General features: G+C 37.7%; 1 protein-coding gene across 1 annotated transcript in view; it reads right to left on the bottom strand.

Moving 5' to 3' along the window:
- Positions 1–5,219: 5,219 nt before the first annotated feature.
- LOC120538752 (cytochrome P450 2B4-like) overlaps positions 5,220–24,805 on the bottom strand; it is a 32,937-nt gene continuing 13,351 nt past the window's right edge. Inside the window, exons 5-9 of the mRNA XM_039768205.1 lie at positions 22,633–22,809; positions 19,403–19,544; positions 13,036–13,223; positions 12,522–12,663; positions 5,220–5,830 (exon numbers count right to left, since the gene is read on the bottom strand). Of these exons, the coding sequence (XP_039624139.1) occupies positions 5,646–5,830; positions 12,522–12,663; positions 13,036–13,223; positions 19,403–19,544; positions 22,633–22,809 (834 nt within the window). The 3' untranslated portion in view covers positions 5,220–5,645. The remainder of the gene's footprint in view (positions 5,831–12,521; positions 12,664–13,035; positions 13,224–19,402; positions 19,545–22,632; positions 22,810–24,805) is intronic.

The following is a 24,805-nucleotide window of genomic DNA, read 5'->3' as shown; positions in this document are numbered from 1 at the left end:
TATTGGATCAAAAATATGTATTAATAATTGAAATATCAAAAAAGTAAATAAGAATAAATCCGTATGCACTCAATAACTAGGGTTGCCAGATGTCCCTTATATACAGGACATGTCCTATATTTGACAGTTTTGTCCCCTGTCCCATACTGACCTTTCAGGGACACCCAAATGTCCCATATTTAGTTCATTTTCAAATTTCGTAATACAAATATATTTTACTACCTTCTTACAGCACTTAGTTGTAGCTTTATAAGTAATTATACTTTCTTTTCTCAGATTTTCTTGATGAAAATAACCCAAATGTAACGAGGAAATGAGTGTTTGCTGCCTGTTTGCAACTTGTTCAGTTGCTATGGTTGGCTGAGGACACTCTTACCGTTTTGCTCTCCAGCCGCCCTGCTGTGCAGTTCTGTATCAGCATTGCATCATACAGTGACTGTCCACAAAGCGTGTTGTTATTACTTGCCATGGCCACTTTTTTTCTAACTTAAAAACTAATCCAGCCATTCATTCATTTCTAATTTTCTAATCTGGCAACCCTATCAATGACATTCTATGGCAGTCCAAAAAGTAAAGAATAACGTAGACATTATGTAATAAGTAAGCAGCATTCTTCAAAATGCAGATCTAATTCTTAATCTGTTTTTCTTGCTCCTGGTACAATTTAAGTTTTTTGGTCTTCTATTTTTAAAAGAACACATTTTAGGGTTTTTTTTTTTTTTCAACTCCCTCCCCTGCTCTTTGGACCCTTATACCTTCTTTATCAGTCTCAAATCTCTGTGGGACGCCTGCCCCACCTGCTCTTCAATGGTATTTTCTCATTCTGTCACTCTCAAATCTCAGAGCAGGACCCCTCAACCCAACCATCATGTATTAGTTTGTATACATCCGGTATTGGTCTAGTGTCACTATGCAGGTTTTGAGCTGATCTTGGGCTGGGAATGTTTTATGAGCTGGCAACTCAATCTAACAGAGAGCAAGCTTCTGATGTCAGTAAATGATCTACAGCCAAAAAGACTCCTATAAATACCTCTCACGTGTACAGAGAACACATTGCATGTGTTAAAAATGAACTTAACCTGTTGCATTTATGTAAAATTAGAATATAAATTGGTATTCAAAGACATAAATAAACTCTACTGGTAAAAGTAAACAGTGCATTGTAGCAAGTGCTGTGCTCTTTCTGTTGTTCATTTACAATGATAGCACAGGACTCGATGTAAGGTTGAAAGAATAGGCCGTTCTGTTTGTGAAAATGTGAATTGTATAATATGTGTTTGAAGTAAAAAATGAGTCACAACTTGTCATAAGGAGATGGAAAAGATTGCTGTTAAGAGAAGTGACATCCTTCACATCTTCACACTCTGTGATGGTCACTGCAATGTTTTACACTCTGGTGTGCTGGGCCGGTAATATCACTCTAACAGGGGCCCACCAACTTAACAAGCTAATTAAAAATGCAGGCTCAGTTATGGGATGCACTCTGGATCCCCTGGAGGTATTAGCAAAGGTGAGAATGAAGACAAAACTGAATGCCATTATATTTTGTATCATTTTATTGGATTTATTGTAATCATTCCATACAAAAACTGAGTGCCATTATGAACAATGCTGCACATACTCTCTCTCTCACAATGTCACTGAGGACTTTCAGCCAGTGAAATATTCAAGAAACACTACTGGGGGTCCTTTATACCAACAGCTATATACCTGTCTAGTGCCTCAATGGGACTAGGACTACTAAGGCAAAAGTTTTATTTTCTTTCTTTTTAAATTCTTCTCCCGTTTTAGTCATTCTTGTGTGTGTTCAAACCATAGTGTGTGTGTGTATATACTCATCTATCTATCTATCTATCTATCTATCTATCTATCTATCTATCTATCTATCTATCTATCTATCTATCTTAGTTGGAAATGCAAGGATGATCTGCCAGAATAAAACTGCAGTGTTTTAACATGTTGTATATTCACAGACCACAATGCTTATCTAGACTTTGTGATGCAATTGTCAAAATGACAGAAAAATGCTGTAGCAGCCAATAGCATGTCTCAAGTGAGAGGAGCTGATGTCTACGTGTGTGTGTGTCTTCTGTCGCTGTGCTCATTTCAATATACTAATTAATCATTAAGCTTCACTTACCTAGTGCTAATGAGCTCCTGAAATAATAACAACCATTTCACCTTTTTTTTCTCTCAGTTTCGTTTTTTTTAGATGAAATACAGGGTGGTCCAGATCTAATTGTGCAGATCCAGATCATCTGGATGACTTTGATCTATGCAGGAACGATTCCAGTTCGGCGCGAAGACAATTCTTCATGTCGTCAGTTCACACACTTCTCGATGGTCTGGGATTTTTCAGGTGATTTTCTATGTAATAAACTTAATACGTTATAGCGTAATAAAAATTGCATCATTAGATCTGGACCACCCTATATACCCCTAAGGATGCGCTGGTGCACATCATCAGTGATGTTTCCTTAGGTCATCAGGTGTTTTGGGTCTCACAACATCATATTCCCTCGATCAGGTCCTGGATTGTGTCCCAGCAACAATAGCCCACAGTTCAGACCTCCTGATCCAAAGCCACCCGGAGGCCCTCTCTGCTGCCTCTATGGTGGACTTTATGTTCTCCTTTTTGCAGCTCCTGTGATGCCAAGCAGGGTGCAGACCTTGCATAAAAAGTGGCCAGCAGAGCCTCTACACCCCACCTCAATTGGCTCACAATGAACATTACAGTCACTCCTTTGGCGATGCTCCACCAGCTCATGGTACTTGGACCACTTTTATTTGTTAGCCTCTTCAAAGTGGTCCTCCCAGGGGAATGTCAACTGCACTATCAGCACCTGCTTTGAGGAGACAGATGTTAACACCATGTCTGGCCTCAAAGAAGTTGGTGCCACATAGTCCAGGAACTCAAGCTGTCTGCCCAAGTCTACTTGCAGTCCCCAGTCCAATGATGAGGTGAGCAGGCCAGGTGCTACTGAAGGCTGTGGCTGAGGCTGCTCTCCTGCCTTGACAAAGGTGAAGACCCTTTGGCTGTGAATGATCCTTTTGTTATCCATGGCTCTAGAGATGCTCTCTGCTACTGACTTGAGTACCTGGTCATGTCACCAGAGGTAGTGGCCCTCACTGAGGGGCTACTGTGCAGCTACTGAGGATGTGCTCCAGTGAGCACTTTCCAGTGAAGGGAGGACCTATTAGAGACACAGTCTTACCACAGGTATGTGGATTTGCTGGGCTGGGTAAGACATCATACATGGCTTGAACCATAATCTTGATGCACTGTGGTTCAGAGTCAAGTCTTCTGTTCAGTTTCATTTTCTCTCTTTCAGAGAGCCTGGAGGTTTAAAGTGCACTGACTGGAGGAATCTTATTTTTTTTGGGGTTGGTGTTTTAAGAAGAAGCACTGTGACTGAAGCCTTTGCAGTGGTAGACTTCTTCATTATTCACTACAAAAGTTTTAACAAGTTGTTTCCAGACATGTATTCTCATTGTCTCGCCCACCAAGAATAATCAAGGTGTGATGTGAAATGTAGTAATTGTTTACACTTTTGTGATAGATTGAGATCCTTTGCAGTATGATTGCTGCCCTTAATCCAGATCCTCTAGTAACGATTCCCTTTGTTGCTCCTGTAATCAAAAAACAGTTCAGAAAATGGAGAGATGAATTCATCAGTTTTGTGCAATATTTAGCCACTTCCTATATTTTGCAATCACAGCCATTTTCAGCGACTATTAATGACTGTTTACAAAGGCATCCATTATAAGTAATACTTGGAATCTTTGTAAAATGCTATAAAAATCTTAGAAGCACATGATTGATCAAATTTCAAAAGTTTTGAAATTTCAGTTCATTCTGGAAGGGAGCTAAATCCTTTCCTTGTTCTCAATGCAGGAAACAATCATGGATATACTAGTGCATCTCTCTTCTCATCTTATTTTCTGAAGCCATTTTTCTTATAAGGATGGAGGCAGCCAAAAAGGTCATCCCAGAATTTCCTGACCCCTGCTACAGACTCCAGCTCTTCCTTGTGGTCCCTTGGAAGCAGAAAGATATAATTACTTCAGCATGTCCTGGGTGTATCGCAGGATTTCTGCCCAGATGGACATGCCTAGGAGAGCTCTACATGGAGCCTATTGAGGGCATCCTTACAACATTCCCAAACCACCTAAACTGGTTCCTCTTCATCCGGAGGAGCAACGGCACTACTCTGAGGCTTTCCCACCTTATCATGCAGTGGCAGACCAGCCACCCTAAGAAGAAACCTCATTTTTGTCACTTGTCTCATTCTGTCAGTCATTACCGTACACTCATGACTATAGGTGAGGACAGAAATGTAGATCGACTGGTAAATTAATAGTTTTTTTCTTTAGACTCAGCTCTATCTTCACTGGCATTGGATTCTCCAATCTGATTGTCAATCTCACGTTGCTTTTTCCATCAATTGTGAAGTTAGTTGAATTCCTCCAATAAGGGCAGTTGTTCTCACCTCACTTGGAGAAAGCAATACGCTCCTTTCCAAGACAGAACCATCCCTTCAGACCCACGTTGCTGATCCTCAACCCAGCCACTTTACACTTGGCAGAGAATTATTCGATTGCATGCAGAGGAGTCAGTTGAGGCAATCTATTTTAAAACCTCTATAACATAATACTCTCAAAGCAGTTTAATTTAAATTGGGGTCATAGGAGTCAGATACTAAAACATGGATCAAGTGTTATTCAGTCACTTAGTATAATTACTGACATTTCACTGAGGGCCAATTTAAAGTCACCTATTGATTTAATTAATTTTTATGCTCTTTGGATGAGAGAAGAAAACCAAAGTAACCAGAGAAAGGCCCAAGTGGACATGTAATCACCACACAGGCGGCACACAAGCTGAGATTATCAATTGTCATGCATGAGCATCAGAGGATCAGCTTCCAAGTTCTACCCTTGGATGTGATACCACCCTGGGCTGAGAGGGGCTGCTGCCGCTAATTGTCTTTTCCTTTTCTTCATCCATGGCTCAGAGAACCCACCCAGTGAGGGCAACTGACTCCGTCTCTTCCACTCCCCAGGCTATAAGAACACAGCCACCCGAAAGGAGGTGTCAATTCTACCCAAACAACCAGGGCTAAGGAGCTCCAAGATTTTCCGAAGACAGACAGAAAGCCTTCTTGATTATACCAACTTTTTTCTGTTGGTGGCAGTTTTGTTTCCATTTATATTATCATGCATATGTTTTTGTTTGGAGTTAGAAGTAAACTCGGACGGCTGGGTTGACACCTCAAAAATTCTCTTTCTTTTAAGCCTGTTATTCCCTCGGATGACCACACAGTTCAAACGTCTAGGCAAACTGAAAAAAATATATTTATAAAAATTTCGGAAATGCTGTGTTATTTTAGTATAAATGGTTAAACAAAATTTAACATTCTCCTGATGCTCACTCAATTTAATTGTAGGCTTAAATTCTTTAAAACAGTGTTTCAAATGGTATTTAAAACATCCATTTAATCAAAACTTATTTATTTCCATTTTGCTTTAATCTCAGTCAAATACCATTTTTTTAAATAATTCTATTTAAAATAGAATTACATCCAATCTCATTGTTAAGTAAATCTATAGCTTGAGAGTCTCTGTGTTGAGTGACCTGCTTCTTCTCATGACCGTGAGCTTACTTTGAGTTTGTAAAGCAAAGGAACTTTTAAAAAGGAGCTGGTGTCAGCTCCAAGGCTAATGTTTTCAGGATCCTCTGTGGAGCTGAAGGAAAATGTCTGTAGTAGGGTAACAAAAAACAGGAAGAGCTCCATCCGGGCAAGACTCTCACCAGTACAGACTCGCTTCCCTATAAAACAACAAAATCTGTGTTAGAGACAGACCTTATTATCATCTCAAGATAAAGTTTGATGTATTGCTCGTAATTAACTTTCTACTATGAATTTTGTTAAATGATATACTACATCTGTCCAAAAATAAGCTAGACTTCTTAAATAGTGTGCCAACAAGCTATAGTCTTGCCATAGTGGTGGTGTGCAGTAATGACCTTGACCTTTAAAATCCTTACTTGCTCGATCACACCATGTAGGCATTGAGTACACGCATTGAAGTGAACTTGTTTCCTGTGCCTTTTACGATTTTTTGCATGTTGATTTTTATGAAGCTTTGTTTCAATTAAATTCTCTGTAAAACTGTGCACGTTATCGGCAATATACTGATAACCCAATTGTGCTTCACTCACTTCACTCAGTAGAAAGCATTTTAAGATGGAGAAGCTTCTATCTGTGGCACCTCTGCAAGAGAACCACCTGTTTCAACTTTCGCAAACATATGCAGTTTTTAATATCTGGAAAAAATTTGGGATTAACTTGCTTAGAGATCTTTATATAGACAACGTCTTTGCATCCTATGAACAATTACATTCCAAATTTAACATTCCAGCTACACATTTCTTTCACTATCTTCAAATCAGGAACTTTGTTAAACAGAACCTTCCCGATTTTCCTCATCTTGCACCCTCATCCATGCTGGAAAAAATATTGCTTAATCTCAAGGAATTAGACTCCATCTCTACAATATATAAAATCATTTTACAATCCCTCCCTTTCAAAGATCCAAGAGGACACTGAGAAAAAGATCTCTCAATTAAAATATCAGAAAAGGAGTGGAAAGTAGCAATGAAGAGAATTCACTCGAGCTCCATATACGCAAAGCATACAATTATACAACTCAAAATTATATATCGAGCACATCTGTCTCGTCTAAATCTCTCCAAAATGTATCCAGGGCATGATCCAACCTGCGAACGCTGCAATTAAGTCCCAGCCTCACTGGGTCACATGTTCAGGGCCTGCTCCAAATTAACATCATTCTGGACAAACATTTTTAATTACCTTTCAGACAGCCTTGGACTCACAATCCCTCCTAACCCATTAACAGCTGTGTTTGGGGTTCTTCCAGAGGGGCTTAAAGTGGAGAAGGGCAAACAAATTGTGATTGCATTCACTACACTCTTGGCACGCAGACTTATTCTGATAAACTGGAAGAACCCAAACTCTCCTCTTTTAAGTCAGTGGGAAACCGATGTGTTATATTATTTGAAATTGGAAAAAATCAAATACTCAGTTAGAGGATCTGTACAGATTTTTTTCAAAACATGGCAGGATCTAATCATTAATATTTTAAAATAAGCTCTTAAAGCACAGAGGAAGTTATTATTTCTGTATTTCTTTTTCTTCTCCATTCACCTTTATTGGCTTATCAAACTTTCAATTTAGGTATGTTTACAAGCCTTAAGTTTTATTCCGTTGGCCATGCTGTCTCTCTCAGGGGTGGGGGTCGACTTGTTCTTAATTCTACTTTTTGTAAAAATTGATTGATTTGTATGGAATGATTGCAATAAAATTAATAAAATCTCAAAAAAAAAAAAAAATTCTGTGTGAAATTAAGAAAAACGTTTAAGAAAACTTTTCAGATGTTGCAAAAAGCTTATGGAGAGGATTACTTCAGCTGCAAACAATGTTACAAATGGTGCCGATGTTTCAAATCGGGCTGATGATTCCAAACCTAGACATTGATCACCCTGAGAAAGTGCATGCTTTGATTTGTGAAAATTGTCACCTAACTGTCTGTGAAGTTGATGAAGAAGTGGGCATCAGTAAAAGTTTGTTTCACACTATTTTGGCTGAAAAACTGCAGATGTATCGTGCTGCCGCATAATTTGTGCTGTGTCTTTTGACAGATAAGCAGAAACCGAACCATGTCACAGTCAGGTAGGAGCTGTTAGATTGTTCAAATACTGATGAAAACATTCTGAAATATGTCATAACAGAGGATGAAACATGGGTATACAGCCTTTGTGAACTGTTAATTGTTCCAAAAGTTGACATCCAATAGGAGATGTCGTTGATTTCAAATGACAGAAAAGTTCCCAGGGGACCTACGTGACATTCCACAGAACCAGTTCCAGGATTCATTCTAGAAATTAAAAAATTGTTAGTAGTGGTGAGCAAATAGAGAATACTTTTGAAGGAGACAACTCTGATTAAGTTGAAAGCACATTAACATTTTTTTTTAAAATTTTGTTTTCTTTTTGTACAGACCTTGAATGAAAAAATTATGAAAGCAATGAAAATAGTTAACGTAAGATTAAACGTGAAAACATTTTCAGACTTCTATTCATATATACACTTTTATATCTGCTCTTTAGTTTGCTTCAGTTTTGCTCCACATACTGTGATGAGGGTCAGGGTCATAACATGATTAGCTAGACAAATCAAGCCAATCTTTCAACTCACCCTGGCAAAATGTGTCCTGGTGTTGCCCTGGGTTTTACACATTGACACAAAACACATAAACTGCCTTCTCTTGATCTCTTGAGAAGCAGAGTCTACTTAGTGTATGAAGTGGAAGCAGATTACAGGTGGTACTCTGTATACATACTCTGTATACTCTGTATCTGTATATACTGATGCACTTGAATTCGATTGAAGAGTGAAAAGATACTCTAGATCGAAATTGGAAGAGGTACCAGTAATGCATACCAGAGAGTACTGACACACTTCATGCACCATGTCTACTCTATTGTCCTTCCTTAATTTCAAGGTTCCCCACTTGATCAAGAATTTCAGATAGTTGCATTTCCAGTCTCAAATGTTGCTTACTTACTTAAAAGACAGAGATGTAGATTGAAGATTAAAATTTTGGACCTTAAAGACTTCAGTATTTCTTGGCCACCACTAACAATAAGCAGAATGATTAACACAAAATTAAATTTGCAGCAAAATAAATGATGTTCCACAACCAGAATATTTGCCATTGAGACAGAAATAAAGGTGTTTAGTTCCTGTCTGGAAACATTTTCCTGAATTAATTCCGCATGTGTCTACTTGCTCTTTAGTCTTTTTAATAAAGTTCTCTGCTTAAAAAAAAAAAAACATTACCAGACTCCTTTCCTGTCAAGTGTAGACATTTTGTTGAGCCGACAGACATATGTTTAGGCTGTCCTGGTAGTACAATGCCTGCTTTGCCAATTATAATGATAGTACACTGAATCAACAAGCTAATTAAAATGGCAGGTTTTGGGACACACTCTGGAGACCCTGGAAGTAGCAACAAAACAAAATGGAGTGCCATTATGACTAATGCTGCAAATCCCCTATAAAACACACTAAAACTAAAGACTTTCAACCAATGAGATGTGGGGCAAGAAACACTATGGGGGCTCCTTTATATGAACAGCAATAGGCCTGCATAATGCCTACCTGGTACTGGGACTATTAAATCAAACTTGTTTTAAACCTGCTTTATCCAGTTAGAGGGATGGTGGTGGTGAAGTGGAGCACTGGGCATAAGGCCCAACCTTGGGTAGAGTGCCAGTCTGTCACAGGAGATAGCAACCCACACACACTAATAGGCCAATGTACAACTAAAACTATACTTTCTACTTTCTCTTTTGAGTAGAAGTAAAGGGAGAGTTTAATATGATTTATTTTTAATTAAATGAAAATATTCTAGGTAAAATGCTACCCTGCTTTATCATGTAGATAGGATTTTTTACCTTCCATTTTCTTTTGGATTTCAGCTTTTTGGCAGCATTTTGGAGTCTTGTACCTTGATAATTGAGAGGCATTATCAGCTCCCATGAGACATTTTTTATCTCAGTTTCTTTTAGATTTACTATTGTCAACCCCTACATCTTCACTTTCATATAGCTTTTTCAAAAATTATGAATCTTATATATAAATGTCCATGTATGGTAGTGTGTGTGTCTGTCTGTCCAGCCCGGAAGTGCGAGGCTATAGCATGAAGCCCAAAGAGCCGGGAAGATGGCCCCAAGTTGATTAAAAAGAAGGACAAGGCTACATCATAAAGCTATAAGAAAGCAACTCTGTCACCAAAATAATGCAACAAGTTAAGAATAAGAAAGTGATATACTGAGATTGATTTTACCATTTTCCTGTGTGTTTTCTGCATGTTTTTTGTTCATTTTACATTTATTTCAGAGATTTGAAATGTGCAGAATGCACACATGGTTTATAAATATTTTTTGGGTTTGTTTTCCAAGGTGATAGTTTTTTTGGGGTTTTTTTTTTTTCACATCTTTCACATTTTTGTTTGTTTTCTTTATGGACATTACCAATTGATGCACTAATTGTTATGGTCACTACTTCTTGCAGCAGTAGGCATTTCATCATCAATGCAATCTCATAAATCTGAACGACCTCTAGGCTATCCATGATTGGACTGAAATTAAAAGAAGGTTAATGTACTGTGTGCTTTCTAGTGAATTCAATGTATTTTGAAATTTTCCAATAGTTATTAGGGTGAAGATTCTTGAGTACAATTTATGTTTTAACAAATTATGAGGCAGATTTTTAACATTTGAATTAGGCTCAGCATGTTTCAAGCAGCTGATTGCATATTGCCTTTAAAAAAAGAAACTTAAATCTACTTTTTTATAGCACAGGGAGAATAGAAAGTTATCCAAAATGAACAAAACAAATCCCCATTCCAAAAATCAAAAACTAAAAGTAGACCCAAGAAATTCCAAAATGATTTAAACAAAAAAGTTGTACGATTTCCAGAGGAAAGAATGGAAAAGATAGCCCGGCAAAATGACCAGGAAAACCGATGCCTCAGTAGCCTGGATGAGGTTTGCTAGGCTCTTAATTAAAACCCAAAAACTCAAAAGTCCAAGGATATCTGACCCCAAGACTCAATAATGGGGGTAAAGAGAAAATACAAGGTTAGGCACAAAGACAAGAAAAAGGATTACTAAATAATATACAGAACCTAGAAAAACAATTGCATAAAAAAGATAACTAATGAACAAATGGTACATCTCTCTATTATAATAAAAAAATCTTGGGAGACAAGACTTTATCTTGCGACGAGATGTGATCTTTTGAAGAGAGACACTTTCACGTCCCGCGAGATTTAACCACGCCTGGGGCCGGAAATAAAAGACAAACAGCAGATGACAAACGTCATAAAGAAATCAAAAACGTTGGCACGATACACATACAGAGCAGGTTAGAGATAATGGAAGTATGAAAATTTGAAACTCTCAAAAAAATGATGGTAAAGATCGCATTAGCGCAAACAAAAAGAAATTATTACTCGGTGAAATAACAGAATGCGAAAAGAGATTGAATATATTGTTCGGATTTAAACTTTAAGTTGGAAACATGTAGATCATCTAATTCAGTGGTTCTCAACCTGTGGGGGCGGAAGGAAGATGTGAAAAAAAGAAAACAAGAATCGAAAATATGAAAAATACATGTATTGAAACCAAAACAAATTAACTTAAACTACATTCTGATACTAAAAAAATAAATATAGAGTTAGATAAATGCCGATAAAAGTTAAGTAGGTATAATAAAATATGCATCTATGATATATCATTAATTAAAAAAGAACCAATTGGTATTAGTGGGCTCCAAAAAGCGTTGGCGGGGCACAATTAAAACTGTTATGAAAACTTGGGTCGCGAAGGTTGAGAAACGCTGGTCTAATTTGTGTTGCCATCAGGGAAAAGTAGTGTTTTTTCCCAGTGAAGAGGCATATCCACGAGAATTAAAAGATTGGTTGTTTGGTGAAAGTGAAATCCCACAACAGAAAATTTGAAGCCCTGCGAGACAATACTTTATGCAAAGATATTTGGAAAAGTCCTGCCCACATCTAAAACATTTACACCCACGCACATGGTTCAATCATTTCTCATTTGTGTGAATGCTATTGTCAGACACAGTTCATGTAGAGAGAAAGAAATAATATTCACTCACGGGCAGTTATATGTTGCGTTGTCACGTTGTACTGTAATTCCAAACACGGAATCAAAATTCAATGCGATATTGACGAAATGGTAAAAGTGAAAAGAGATTGAATATATGGACATAGGTGATATGACATTGTTTGGCTTTAAACTTTAAGTCGGAGACTTGTAGATCATCTAATTTGTGTTGCCATCAGGGAGAAGTAATGTTTCTTCCCAATGAAGAGGCGTATCCACGAGAATTAAAAGTTTTGTTGTTTGCAGAGACATGAAGTTGCTGGCGCGTAGCACAGACAAGGGTGGTTGGCGAGCGAAGCAAGCATGGGGTAAAGCCCCCTAGTTCATTATCAAAATCAAAAGAATAATTTGCAAAAAATAACAGGATAATTGAATGATATTAAATGAAATATAAATTAGAGACCACAGCCAAACAATAACACACTGATCACTTATAAGCAGATTTTTTTTAACAAGTAAGATATATAAGATAATGATGCATTTAGAAAGAACCATTAACTCAGTACAAAGTTAATATCTTCAGTTCTGCAAAATGAAATAGACTGTCAGATACTTACATGACCATACAGGAATGACAGTTTTATTCTGCCCTGGGTTCTTTGCAAAATACTATCATATGGCTTATTTCAATGGTTTTTGAATTAAATAAACAATTACAAATTTTCAATTCCTAGGGTTGTTTTAAAAGGTAAATGCTAATATGTCTATTCTAAATTCCACTTCCACAAGACTGAACACTACCCACCTGTTGAAAATGGCATGAAGGCTGGATTTACTTTAAGCTGACCGTTTTCATCTAAGAAGTGTCCAGGATTAAAGGACAGAGGAGTCTGCCACTGTGTCTTATCAAAGAGCACAGAGTTGAGCAAAGGGAGTACCACAGTATTCTGTGACCAGCAAAAAAAAAAAAATTACACTTACTTAATAAATAAATTATGTAAGAAGAAATTAAGTCGTGTTTATGTAGTAAAATGGAAAAAAAATCTGTTTGCAGAAAGATTTCTTTTTGGCATATAAATTTCCAGCCTTTATTGGGCCTGAACTGGTCATCTTTTTTTGGAGGCACCTCATCCCTTTTCACATCCTTCACCCTTTTTTTATCTAGGATAGGATCCGTGTTCCATGGTCTTTGCCCATTCATGTCAGATAATGGCTTTGCTTTTTAGTTTTCGTAAACACTTTTACTCTCTGGTGACCATTTGATAATCTGTAGGTTTCATTTATCTGGGTAAGCACCTTACAAGTATTTAGGGTCTCACCGCTGGAATGGTATATCCTCTGAAGTCAGTGTCCCGCGTAGTAGCATGAGGAACATTCAATGGGACAAGATCGACGAACCTTTGGGTTTCATGGATCATGGCATCCGTGAAGGGCATATTCTTGCGATCCTCCATGGAAGGAGGGCGATCCCTGCCAATTACAGAGTCAATCTCTTGGTGTATCTTTTCTAATAAAAAAAAAATAAAATAATGTGCAGTCACAGCCTTTGCTTGAAACAAATTTTATTGGTTCACTTATCAATGCAGTTTCTGAATTGTATTTTTCAGTACAGGTTATTGGAATTTTAGCATTTATTGGAGAAGCTTTAAGGATGGAGCCGGCCCTAATATCAGGACAACAGTAAGTCACATTAATATACAAATTGGGAAAAACAGAGTCACTAAACGACCTAGGAGGCAACAAGAGTCCTTACAAGAAATCTGATCCTGTGAGCAGGACATCTGATGTCCAAAAAATGTCACACAATGCAGCTGTCTTCATTAGTGACAACCTTTAACGTATTAAAACAGCACTGAGTCATGCTTTACTAAGACCAGATCAGTGTTGTTTTCACATCGTATTAGAGTTTACTTGTTAAACTGTAATATATTTATTTATTTATGGTAGGAAGGGATTAGTACTGGTGCCCCATTGCTCCAGAGTTCAAGGTTCAAGTCCCAGCCTGAGCATTGTGTGGAGTCTGGATGTTCTTCGTCTTTCCACATGAGATTTCCTCAGTTACTCTGGTGGTCTCTTACACTTCAAAGATGTGCTTTTTAATTTACAGGATAAGTTTGGTATTTTTGAAGTCAAAGTTATTTCTTCCCTAACTATTTGCATTTGCTATGTGGAATTGTGTTCTAAAGTTAAGTGTTTTCTATAAGTTTAAAAAAAGAATTCTTGCCCTCAATAGCACTTTACAATTGATGCCAATGGGGCATGCTGCACCTCTGGGAAATAAAAGCTTTAAAACTTACCTATGAAGTGGTAAATGTTTCAGTGTAAGAAAACATGTTGTCCCTGTTTCTGACACGTTTGTACCAACAAAGGGGATCTGGAAACAATCATTTTATCCCATGGTCCTGGTACTATCCATCCATCCATCCATTATCCAACCCGCTATATCCTAACTACAGGGTCACGGGGGTCTGCTGGAGCCAATCCCAGCCAACACAGGGTGCAAGGCAAGAAACAAACCCCAGGCAGGGTGCTAGCCCACCGCAGGTCCTGGTACTATTTTGTGTGAATTCTCACATAAATACAGAACTAAATCACAACAAAACCAACCACATGACCCAAAAAGTTTAATTACTGTGATTTGGTCTTTTCAACAGGAAAAAATTGTGGTGGAAGAAGTCAAACACTGAGATGGTGCACACAGCTGGTCTTTTAAAATCACATAATATTGGGTTTTTTTGCTTAAAAATGACATGTATAAACTATTTTACAGTGTGTGTGTAGTCACAAGAAATTAAACAATACTCAACAACTGACTTGAACCCATTAAGTACGTTTTCAAGTGTTTATTTTCCTGTGATGCCCCATGCCCCATTTGGTTTCAATTATAAAGTGCCAGTAAGGGCAATAGATTTATTTTTTTTAATTGATAGGAAATGATTAACTTTAAAACACAACTTTGCATGACAAATGCATATACAGCATGTTTGTGAAGAAATAACTTTGACTTGAAAATTACTGAACTGATCCTTTTAACTGGTGACTCGAAGTTGTCCCAGTGTCAGGGTGTGTGCGTCATGTGAAGTACTGGAACCCTGTACATGGTTGGCTTTTACCTGGTGCAGTTTCTAAATCCCTCCAAAGCTGCATTGTACTAAGCCACCCATCCATCCATTATCCAACCCGCTATATCCTAACTACAGGGTCACGGGGGTCTGCTGGAGCCAATCCAAGCCAACACAGGGCGCAAGGCAGGAAACAAACCCCGGACAGGGCGCCAGCCCACCACAGTAATTATATCATTTTATTTTTATTCTCATTTTGGACATTTTAGTCATAGCAAATGGATTTATTTTAAAAAAACAAATTGCTAAGATTTGTTTTAGTCTTTTGGAGACAATTTTACTCACTTAACTTTTTTTTTTTTAGTGTGGTATCATGTTAGTTTAATTCACAAGTTTATAGTGGCCCAGTATGACTGGATGTGGTATCATGTGAGTGAGTGTGTGTGTGTGTGTGTGTGGAGTAAACTGGACAGGCCTACTATTTAGGATTGGTTCTTGTCACGTGTCCAGAGTTGCGAGGATGGCAACTTCTTACAAACATGAATTGTATTAACCTGTTAAGGTAAGGGATGTCCAGAGAAAACATTTAAACTGAAAATGAGCAAGGAATGAAAATGGTAATTATGAGTTGGCAAAATATAAAATAATCTAAAAACAGGCAGAAATCAGAATCAATTTTAGTTCAGATTTTTATTAGATTTTTGCTTTCTATGTTATCTCACAGTGTAGACATCAGTCAAATTGGGAATTTGCGACTGGACTTGAGGAAGGCTGTTGACTCACAATCCCCATGACTCCTGATAGAGCTTGAGTAGCTTTACAAAGAAGAATGAAGGAAAGGTGTAGTGTAGTGTCCAGATGTGCAAAGCTGATAGAGAGAGGCCTGCACACACAGATTCAAGGCTGTCATGACTGACAAATATGAATCTAATGAATCACCTTTGCAATCTACCTTGGCACATCTGAAAAATAAATACGGGTATGCCAGAATCCTTTTTAAAGACTGCAGGTCAACATTAGACACTGTTTTACAATCAAAGCTGGGGAAGGCTACAAAGAATTTCTTCAGCTTTGATGATTCCAAAGAGAACAGTGACCTCATAATTCTTAAAAGAAATCAATCTGGAATGACCACTGCTCTTGCAAGAGCTGGCTGCTTGGTCAAACAGAGCAATCAAGTTAGAAGGTTCATAGTAAAAGAAGTGATCAAGAACCCAATGTTCTCTCTGGCTGAGCTCCATAGCATCTGTGCGGAGATGAAAGAAACTTTGAGATGGAGAACCTTAACTGTGACTCTCCAACGATCTGGGCTTTATGACAGAGTAGCCAAATAGAAGTATTTCCTCAGTAAAAGATATATGTAAGCCCTCTTGGAGTTTGCCAAAAGGTACCTACAGGACACATTGTGAGAAACAAGATTCTCTGGTCTGATGAAACAAAGCTTACAGTCATATCTGGAAGAAACCAGGCACCACTCATCATCTGCACAATACTATTACAGTGGTGAAGCATGGTGATGGTAACATCATACTGTTGGATTGTTTTCCAGCTTCAGGGACTTAAAAACTACACTGGGTTGAGGGAAAGCTGAACAGAGCAAAGTAAAGAGATATCCTTAACAAAAAAGCTGTTTAATAGCATTCTGGAACTCAGACTAGGCCAAAAGGTTCACCATTTAACAGGTCAATGACCCTGAGCACAAAGCAAAGACAACTCACAATTGGCTTAGGGACAATTCTGGGAATGTCCTTCATTTGTCTAGCCCAGCAGCTGGACTTGAACCAAATCAAATATCTCTGGGAAAACCTGAAAACAGCAGTCTCCACCAAACCTGACAGAGCCTCAGAGGATCTGCAGGCCTAAACCCAGGCGTGCAAAGCTTGTAACATAAAAACCCAAGGCTACTGAATGGGTAAATATGTGCACAAATCTTTTGTCATGCAGGAAATGATAATGATTTTCAAGGGGATTGAATAGTTTTGTATGCCACTGTATTTATTTATTTAATGTATTTTTATCACCTGTTCTGAGGAGACATGCCAATAAGAATTTCATTGTAGTATGTACACATGACAATCAACTTCACTAAGGTGAAAAGACTTATATGATTGTAGCAGTCCAGCACAGGGCACACGCTCAATCATACTCACTTATATCAGCACAATTTAGAGCCGCCAAACAGACTAACCCACAAACTTTAATGACTACATGCTGAAAACCCACACAGAAGTCACAAAATATGAAAACTCCATAGAAATAAAAACTAGGATTGAATTTGAATCTGGGAATCTATTGTGTCTCGATATTTGTTAGTTCAAAGAATGAAAACTATGTATAGCTTTACTTAACTTATTTTAGAAATAGTGAAATGGGTACTAACATTGTAGATAAGGGAGTGGGATTGGGACTCCGGCAAACCCTTGGCCAGAATAACTGCATATGTGTGATATGTGGTAGTTGACTGGACTTCTTTCTTTTTAGGTAGCTATGTTTCACTGCTCATCCAAGCAGCTTCTTCAGGCAGAGGAATGTTGTTAGAGACCACAAATTTATCCTCTAGGTTAGTTTCACTCCACCCCTGCCCTGAATAGGCTCATTGAGTAAAACAAAGGGAGGGGAAGATATGGGTAGATGTAACAGTCACAACTTTTAACAGCCCCTCCTACCCCCATAGAGTGGGTCGTTAAGAGTGGTCCACCTGGTGGATGTGTGAAATGGGCCTGATTTTCCTGGGGATGGATGAAAGGGCAGCCTGATAAATTGAAGACAGGTTATAACTAAGGCCTCCACTTCTGTTGAGTGAGGGATTGTTGATTTGCACATGCAAAGTTTCCCTCACCCTTCTCTCAAACCACATGTCTTCTCTATCCAATATCTGGACGTTAAAGTCCTTCAAATGGAGGTACACAGCTGATTCCAGCCCTGAGGTGTTACTACTTCTGTGCTGGGCCATCCTCCTGTGTAGCAGCTGTTTAGTCTCTCCAATTTACAGTTCAGGGCACTCTTCGCTGCATTGAATGGCATATATTACATTGCTCTTCTTGTGTTTTGGTATCATGTCTTTGGGGTGGACGAGTCTCTATCTCCGTGGGTTTGAAGTGAACAGGTATGTGGTGTTTTCCAAAAATCCTTTTTAGCTTTTCCTATACACCAGCCATGTATGGAATAACCAGGTTCTTCCGTTGGTCCTGGGACTCTGACTGTTCCGTTGTCCTTTTCCTGCAACAGAATCCTGCCTTGTTAAAGGCCCACTTGGGTCATCCACAAGTCTTAAGGGCTGTCCTCAGATGCCTGTTTTCCTTCTTCTTTGCTTCTGTGGAAGTGGGGATGTTCTCTGCTCTGTGGTGTAAAGTCCTGATAACTCCTAGTTTGTGTTGTAATGGGTGATGTGAGTCAAACAAAAGATACTGGTCAGTGTGGGTGGGTTTTCTGTAGATTTCTATTTCTAGCTTTCCCTCAGTCCCAATGATGAGTATAAAATCCAGGAAAGCCAGCCGGTTATCTTTGGAGTCTTCCCTGCTGAATTGTATGATGGCGTCCACTGAGTTAATGTGGTCTGTAAAGGCCTGTACTTCCTGGATCTTGATCTTTACCCAGGTGTCTCAACTACCAGAAAATTTCACCTGGATGACTGAGAATCTTCACTGATGCATATGTGTGAGTTCTGCCTTACACTTTTATCAGCCTCTATCACACAATAACATTGAGGAATAGATGTCACTGCACAGATGTCTATAGTGTGGTTGTCTGAATGCCATGTTCAGGATATTTCAAGCACATTAGGGTCCTGCTGGGAGAGCTGGTGGGTGGGTTGGGGGATTGGGTTTGTAGCCTATCCCAGCTGGCATAGGTTGCAATGTTTGAATAAGCACTGGACAGAGTGCCAGTCCATCACAGGGTGACCACATAACCCCACATAGGTACACCAAACAACAACAACATCATTTATTTATATAGCACATTTTCATACAAACAGTAGCTCAAAGTGCTTTACATATTAAAGAATAGAAAGATGACACAATTATAAAACAAAATAAATCAACATTAATTAACATCGAATAAGAGTAAGGTTCAATGGCCAGGGGGGACAGAAAAAACAAAACAACTCCAGACGGCTGGAGAAAAAATAAAATCTGTAGGGATTCCAGACCATGAGACCGCCCAGTCCCCTCTGGGGGACACACACTAGGGCCAATTTACAATTGCCAATCCACCTAACTTGTAGACATGGAGAGAACATGCATACTCCATGCACGGAGAACCCAGGAGACAAACCTTGGTCTCATTACTGCTCATTACAGCAGCTCTACCACTGCACCACCATGCTGCACCCATCTGTAATGTATGGTTGTAAAACCTGAATACCATGAAAACAAACAAAAACAACTCTCAGACCACACAGAGAGAACATTGAAACTACACCCAGGCAGTGACCAGTGATGGAAATAAAATTTAGTCACTGGTGCAGTTCTATCAATTGAACCAGACCATCAACAAACATATTCTTTATGCCATACGTTTACAGAACAAAAAGAGCATTGAATTCAGTTCACTGCTTAACTGGGTTGTGAGAATGTGCTGATTATTGTGTTATTTAAACCCTGCCAGATGAAATAATACCTACCTTGAAACTGGGGATACTTGATGAGGACTAAGAGTCCAAATCGCAGAGTGGTACTGGTCGTTTCAGTCCCTGCCCCAAAGAGATTTGAAATGTTGATTACCAAGTTATCCAAGATGAACTCTGAGGCAGGATTTCCATTTTCCTTTAGAAAAACAAATTAAAGTATAGTAATGAAAATGACCAGTGTAGGTGAAGAAGCGCTCCTTTAATTTTAAACTCATCCATCTGTTCATTATCAAATTTATATTGTCAAACCTTGCTTCAACTTATTCCAGTAGCACAGGCCAAAAACTGAAAGAAACTTTGGATGGTGCATGAGACTCCATCAGAGGAGACACTCATATGCACATATACATGGTCAGTTTAAAGTCGCCAAGTAACCTAATCTGCACATCTTCAGGATAAATGAGGAAACTGGAATAGACAAGGAGAAAGTGCAAACTCCATCCAGATGGTGAAGAGGCCAGGATTTATACCCAAGGATTCTGCGGTAATGAAGCAGTAGTACAAACCACTCTGCCATCCCAAGAGAAAAAGCAAGTGTTTTCTAAACAGCATTAAGGAGTTTTTTTTTTTTTAACAAGAGTTTATGGCAAAAACAAAATAAGATCGTAATAAAAATTGAAGGTTCTCAAGTCATTCTGTAATATTTATTCCATTACTGAGTCAGCTACTTAGTGTGCCAGAGTGGTTTGCGTAATCAATGATCTCCTGCGTGTGTACTCCTGGTAGGGCCACCTGTTGAAACAAGGTAAGAGGTGACACAGTCCTGACAAAGACTGACTCAAACACTCGTCCTTCCAATGGTTCTTTGAAACAAATGAAACTTCCTCATCATCCTGCACACAGCTTGCTACATTGAGTCCTGACAGGAAGTGAATACGTATTATTGAGGATTGCGCCCCTTCACAACCATCGATATCAACAACTTCTTTGCGCAGGCTGTTTCTTCCATATGGACAAATTGATCATTAGCTTCATCATCAGATCGATAGACAACCATTACTATAATATTTCTACTTCGCAGTACAGTATGTCCATGATGTGTGGAACCACTAAGTAAATAATTCAAGATTAATGAACTGATTGTGTTTTGGCTTAGTCTGGTAAACACCACACAATCTCCTCCCCCATACACACATTTATGTATATGATATAATTCTATATTTATTTTTTGAATAAGTTATTTTTTTTAAATGGGTAATATAATTTGGAATTTACTGTACCCTGCAAAAAACCTGCTAAAGTGATGTTGTGGATGTAAATGTACAATAAGAAGTCATAAAAGTACATTTTCTCAATTTTCTTAATACGATTTAAGGGTTTATCCAGCAAGCATATGGCTCAAAGCAGTAATCAGCTATGGACGGTTTAGCAGTTCATTACATGGTTTTTCTAATCTTTGAGTCCCTTTTGGGGTTTGCTTGTGTGAAAAAAAGTGTAAAATGTCCATAAAAAGGATTATAATGGCATTGGGCCACACTACGTGGAATGGCAGATAACGTAGAATCAGTTGAATCATTAGAGAGGGACTTGGACAGCATACAGGCTTGAGCAGAATTGAGGCAGATGAAATATTAATGTAAGTAAATGTAAAGCATTACATAAAGGATGTAGAAATGTTGTGTCATGATTAGGTGTCAGGTAACTCATCATGGATTAAGCTGTTTCTGAAGTCTTGGACTCCATTTTGTGTAACTGTTGTTAGCACTGCTCCCATGTTTCCGGGGGGCTGTGTGGCCTACTAGGTTGTGACCTGCAGGTAATCGGGGTGACAGGATAAAAGGACGGATGGAGGTTCCTTTCTCTATCTGGTTTGGGGATTAAAAAATAAATAAAAACCAAAAGAAATTCTGATTTTGCTTCTCGTGAGTTTCATTTGGCTTGACCTGCTTCTCTATCTTGAATTTTATTCTAATCCCTCATGAGGGGTTTATTGTTATTTACTGAGTGATGTAAAACATACCATTTATGAAAAGGACCTGGGAGTCATAGTGGATTCATCACTATCAACATCCAAACAGTGTGAGGAAGCAATCAAGTAGGCTAACAGGATATTCGGTTATTTATAATGAGGTGTGATGTATGAGTACTTAAGTTATATAACACAGTAATGAGGCCTCATCTGGGGTCCACAGGCTACTGGAAAGACATAGCAGAGCCAGAGAAAGTCCAGTGAAGAGCAACTAGGTTGATTCCAGCACTGAGCGGTATGAAGAAAGATTAACGGAGTTGAACCTTTTCAGTTTAAGCAAACCAAGATGAAGAGATGACATGACTTAAGGGGATCCAGGTTGTTATATTAAAATAAATTCAACAACAACACAGTTGGAAGCTTGTTAAGGGTAAATTTTACAAAAATGTAAGAAAGTACTTTTTCACACAGAGAATCATAAACATATGGAATAAATTACTGTGGATAGAAAAACTTTAGAGACCTTCAAAACTCGGCTTGATGGACACATTAGGTGGATAGGATTAGAAAGTTCTGTTGGGCTGAATGACCAGTTCTCATGGAAATAATTCTGTTTTAATTATATAAGACACACTGATGTTTATTATCAAAAAAAAAAAAACTGAATTTCCCCTTGGGATTAATAAGGTATCTATCTATCTATCTATCTATCTATCTATCTATCTATCTATCTATCTATCTATCTATCTATCTATCTATCTTAGCAACCCATTCAAGTCTTTGGCATAAATATGACCCTACCATGAGAAGGCCCACATAGACAAGTGTGATTGCTACAATGACAACACATCCACTGGGATGTCAGTGTAGTCCCCTTGATTAAGGGGGCAGCAGTGCTAGGCATTGCAGTACTCGATTTTGCTCACATTAGTCAGCAGCACCTCAGTGAATTATAAACATTTCAGAAGAAATTGAAGTTTTTAGTTTAATTGTACGATCCATAAATTATAATGACTTGAAATTATAGAGCAGGCATGGTTGCAAGACTCAAAACCTTCTATCCTAGTATAAAACACAGGGCATAAGAAGTTTGATAAAAAGAAATGGAGACCATTCATTTCATCAAGCTTATTTGGAAGCTAACCGCTGTGTCATAAAAGGACTCCACTCTGTTTAAGACAAAAAGACGGTCAGGATTAAGAACGCTAGTGCTTAATAAGTTACAATGATTCCACTTAGGTAAACCAGCTTTGGTGTAGCTGCCTCAGCTCAGTGTTCATTTCTCTTGACTTGTACAACCTTCAGCTTTACTCACCTGCTTCATTCTGATGAGGAAGTTGTCAATATAATCCCTTGGGCTGTCAACTACTAGTGACTCTTTGTGCTTTTCAACTTGAGTCTGGATAAATTGAATTAATTGTTCTGCATTCTTCAAAATTTTGTTGTAGACTCCAGGCATGATATTCATAAGTTTTGGAAAAACGTTGTACAACTAAATGAGACAAGAAGAAAAAGATTTTAACATATCAACGATTATTTCTTCCTCATACTGACCCACAATTCCTTAAAGGTCTAGCTTATGTTTGATAGGGAGGAACCAAATGAACAATGTATTATTTCTGAAAACCTGTTTATTTCAATAAAAAGTTTTGGATGCAAGGAAATTAATTGAAATAAACGTTTTCCTGGATATGTGACCTGGAAATTTTCCAGATTATGTTTTACTGTGTTTATATGATATGACAATTTTTGGAGTCACCATTTGTGAAATTACACCTTCTCATATCATTCTGTTTACATGCGATTTATGTTGAGTTTGTTTTGGAGACCATGTTGATTTAGCTTTCTATGTGTGAAAAACAATTAAAAATCACTGCAAAAAATCTATGTAAGTGAATAGTTTTTACATCAATCATTTAGTTTTTATTTTCCTTATTGTAAGATATATTGACTTATGAAGAAATTTATATTTATGACTGTTTTAATTTATTTTAAGTAATCTTGAAAGGTAAATTTTACTTACTTCCACTGTCAGTTTTTATTTATTTATTTATATTTTTTTCACTTCTTGCATATTTATTTTTTGCAGTGATTTTTAAAAGATTTCAGCATAGGGCTGCAAGTCTACAAAACATGAAAAAATGAAGGGGTTCAAATATATTCTGAAAGCAATATATACACTGAACAAATGTCACTGTTATAAACAAGGTGTCATCTGTTTAGCCCTAGAAAAAACAAAAAGACATTTTACACAAATAAGGACTTAAACAAAAGAGTTTTCAAAAAGTCAGGTGTTAGTCATGCAAGTCAAAAATGAAAACCTAAGCATAATGAAAGATGGGAGCAATGATCCTAACCATAACAAAATATTGATTTCTCTGACTAAGTAAATTGCAGGTCTTATATTTAATTATACTCTGCGGTGCCATCTTATATAGCAAGGTGTTTATGATGTCATAGGTCACATGATCTGTGTGTCACATGCCTAACCATGCCCACGGCAACGTAAAGAAGAAGAAGGCACCGTCCACAAGAAAAATCCACATAATGATGGAATACACAAGGAATATCAAATAAATAAATAATTATATTTTTAAGATATATTGTCATAAATAAGCATACACATTTAAAGATGCATTATAATATTAATGAAAATAATATCAAAATTAAATGAATAAAAAAATGTTAATAGATTATATAAAATAACATAAAATCAACTAAACAGAACAAGAATAAATTTGCTCAATCTAACTTGACAACAGGCCTATTTCCAGCACTTGAGGCCCATTACCTAATCTGGGATCTTGTGCCTCTTCATAAAAAAATAATTAATAAAAGACAGAAAGGTACAAATTAAACTAACATAAAAAACTAACGGAAATTAGTCACAATTATTGTTTTACATTGTAGTTTCCTGGGAAGCAACTTCAGATCAAACAATGCAAGATGCTTGAATCAACTTATAAGAAAAGCCTGCTCCATCACAGGGCTAACCCTGGACACACTGGAAGCTATTATGGAAAAGATGATGCTGGCAAAATTGGATGCCGTTATGACATATCCCATCCAACCCTTCCAGGAGGCGCTCTCTTGGACAACTTTTAGCCACAGCTTCATTCCACCATAGTGTGGTAAGAAGCTAAGAGGCAGTTCAGTGCTTCCTCCAAACTAAATGCTGATGCTCTTTCAGTTCGATTGTTTCTGCACAATCGATTGATTACAATATTTGTCCTAAAAGTCTGTATCTTTGTTTTTTATGTTTCTGTATGCATCTAAATATCCCCTTGGGATTGATAAAGTTTATCTAACCTAACCCATTCCATTCTAATCTAATTACAAAACAATTAAAAGAAATCACAGTTAAAAAATCTAAGAACATAGACATCAAAACAAAATACAAGATAAGCAAAGAGAGCTGTAACAGACCATAAAAAGAAGACTCCAGAGAAACCCTGCTACCAGAGAAATTCAGGATTCAGCTAAATGGC

This window comes from Polypterus senegalus, chromosome 11 (assembly GCF_016835505.1).
Source record: "Polypterus senegalus isolate Bchr_013 chromosome 11, ASM1683550v1, whole genome shotgun sequence".
In the NCBI taxonomy this organism is placed as follows: domain Eukaryota; kingdom Metazoa; phylum Chordata; class Cladistia; order Polypteriformes; family Polypteridae; genus Polypterus; species Polypterus senegalus.
Note: the sequence above shows the minus strand (reverse complement) of the source record. Positions and strands in the feature narration are given on the sequence as shown.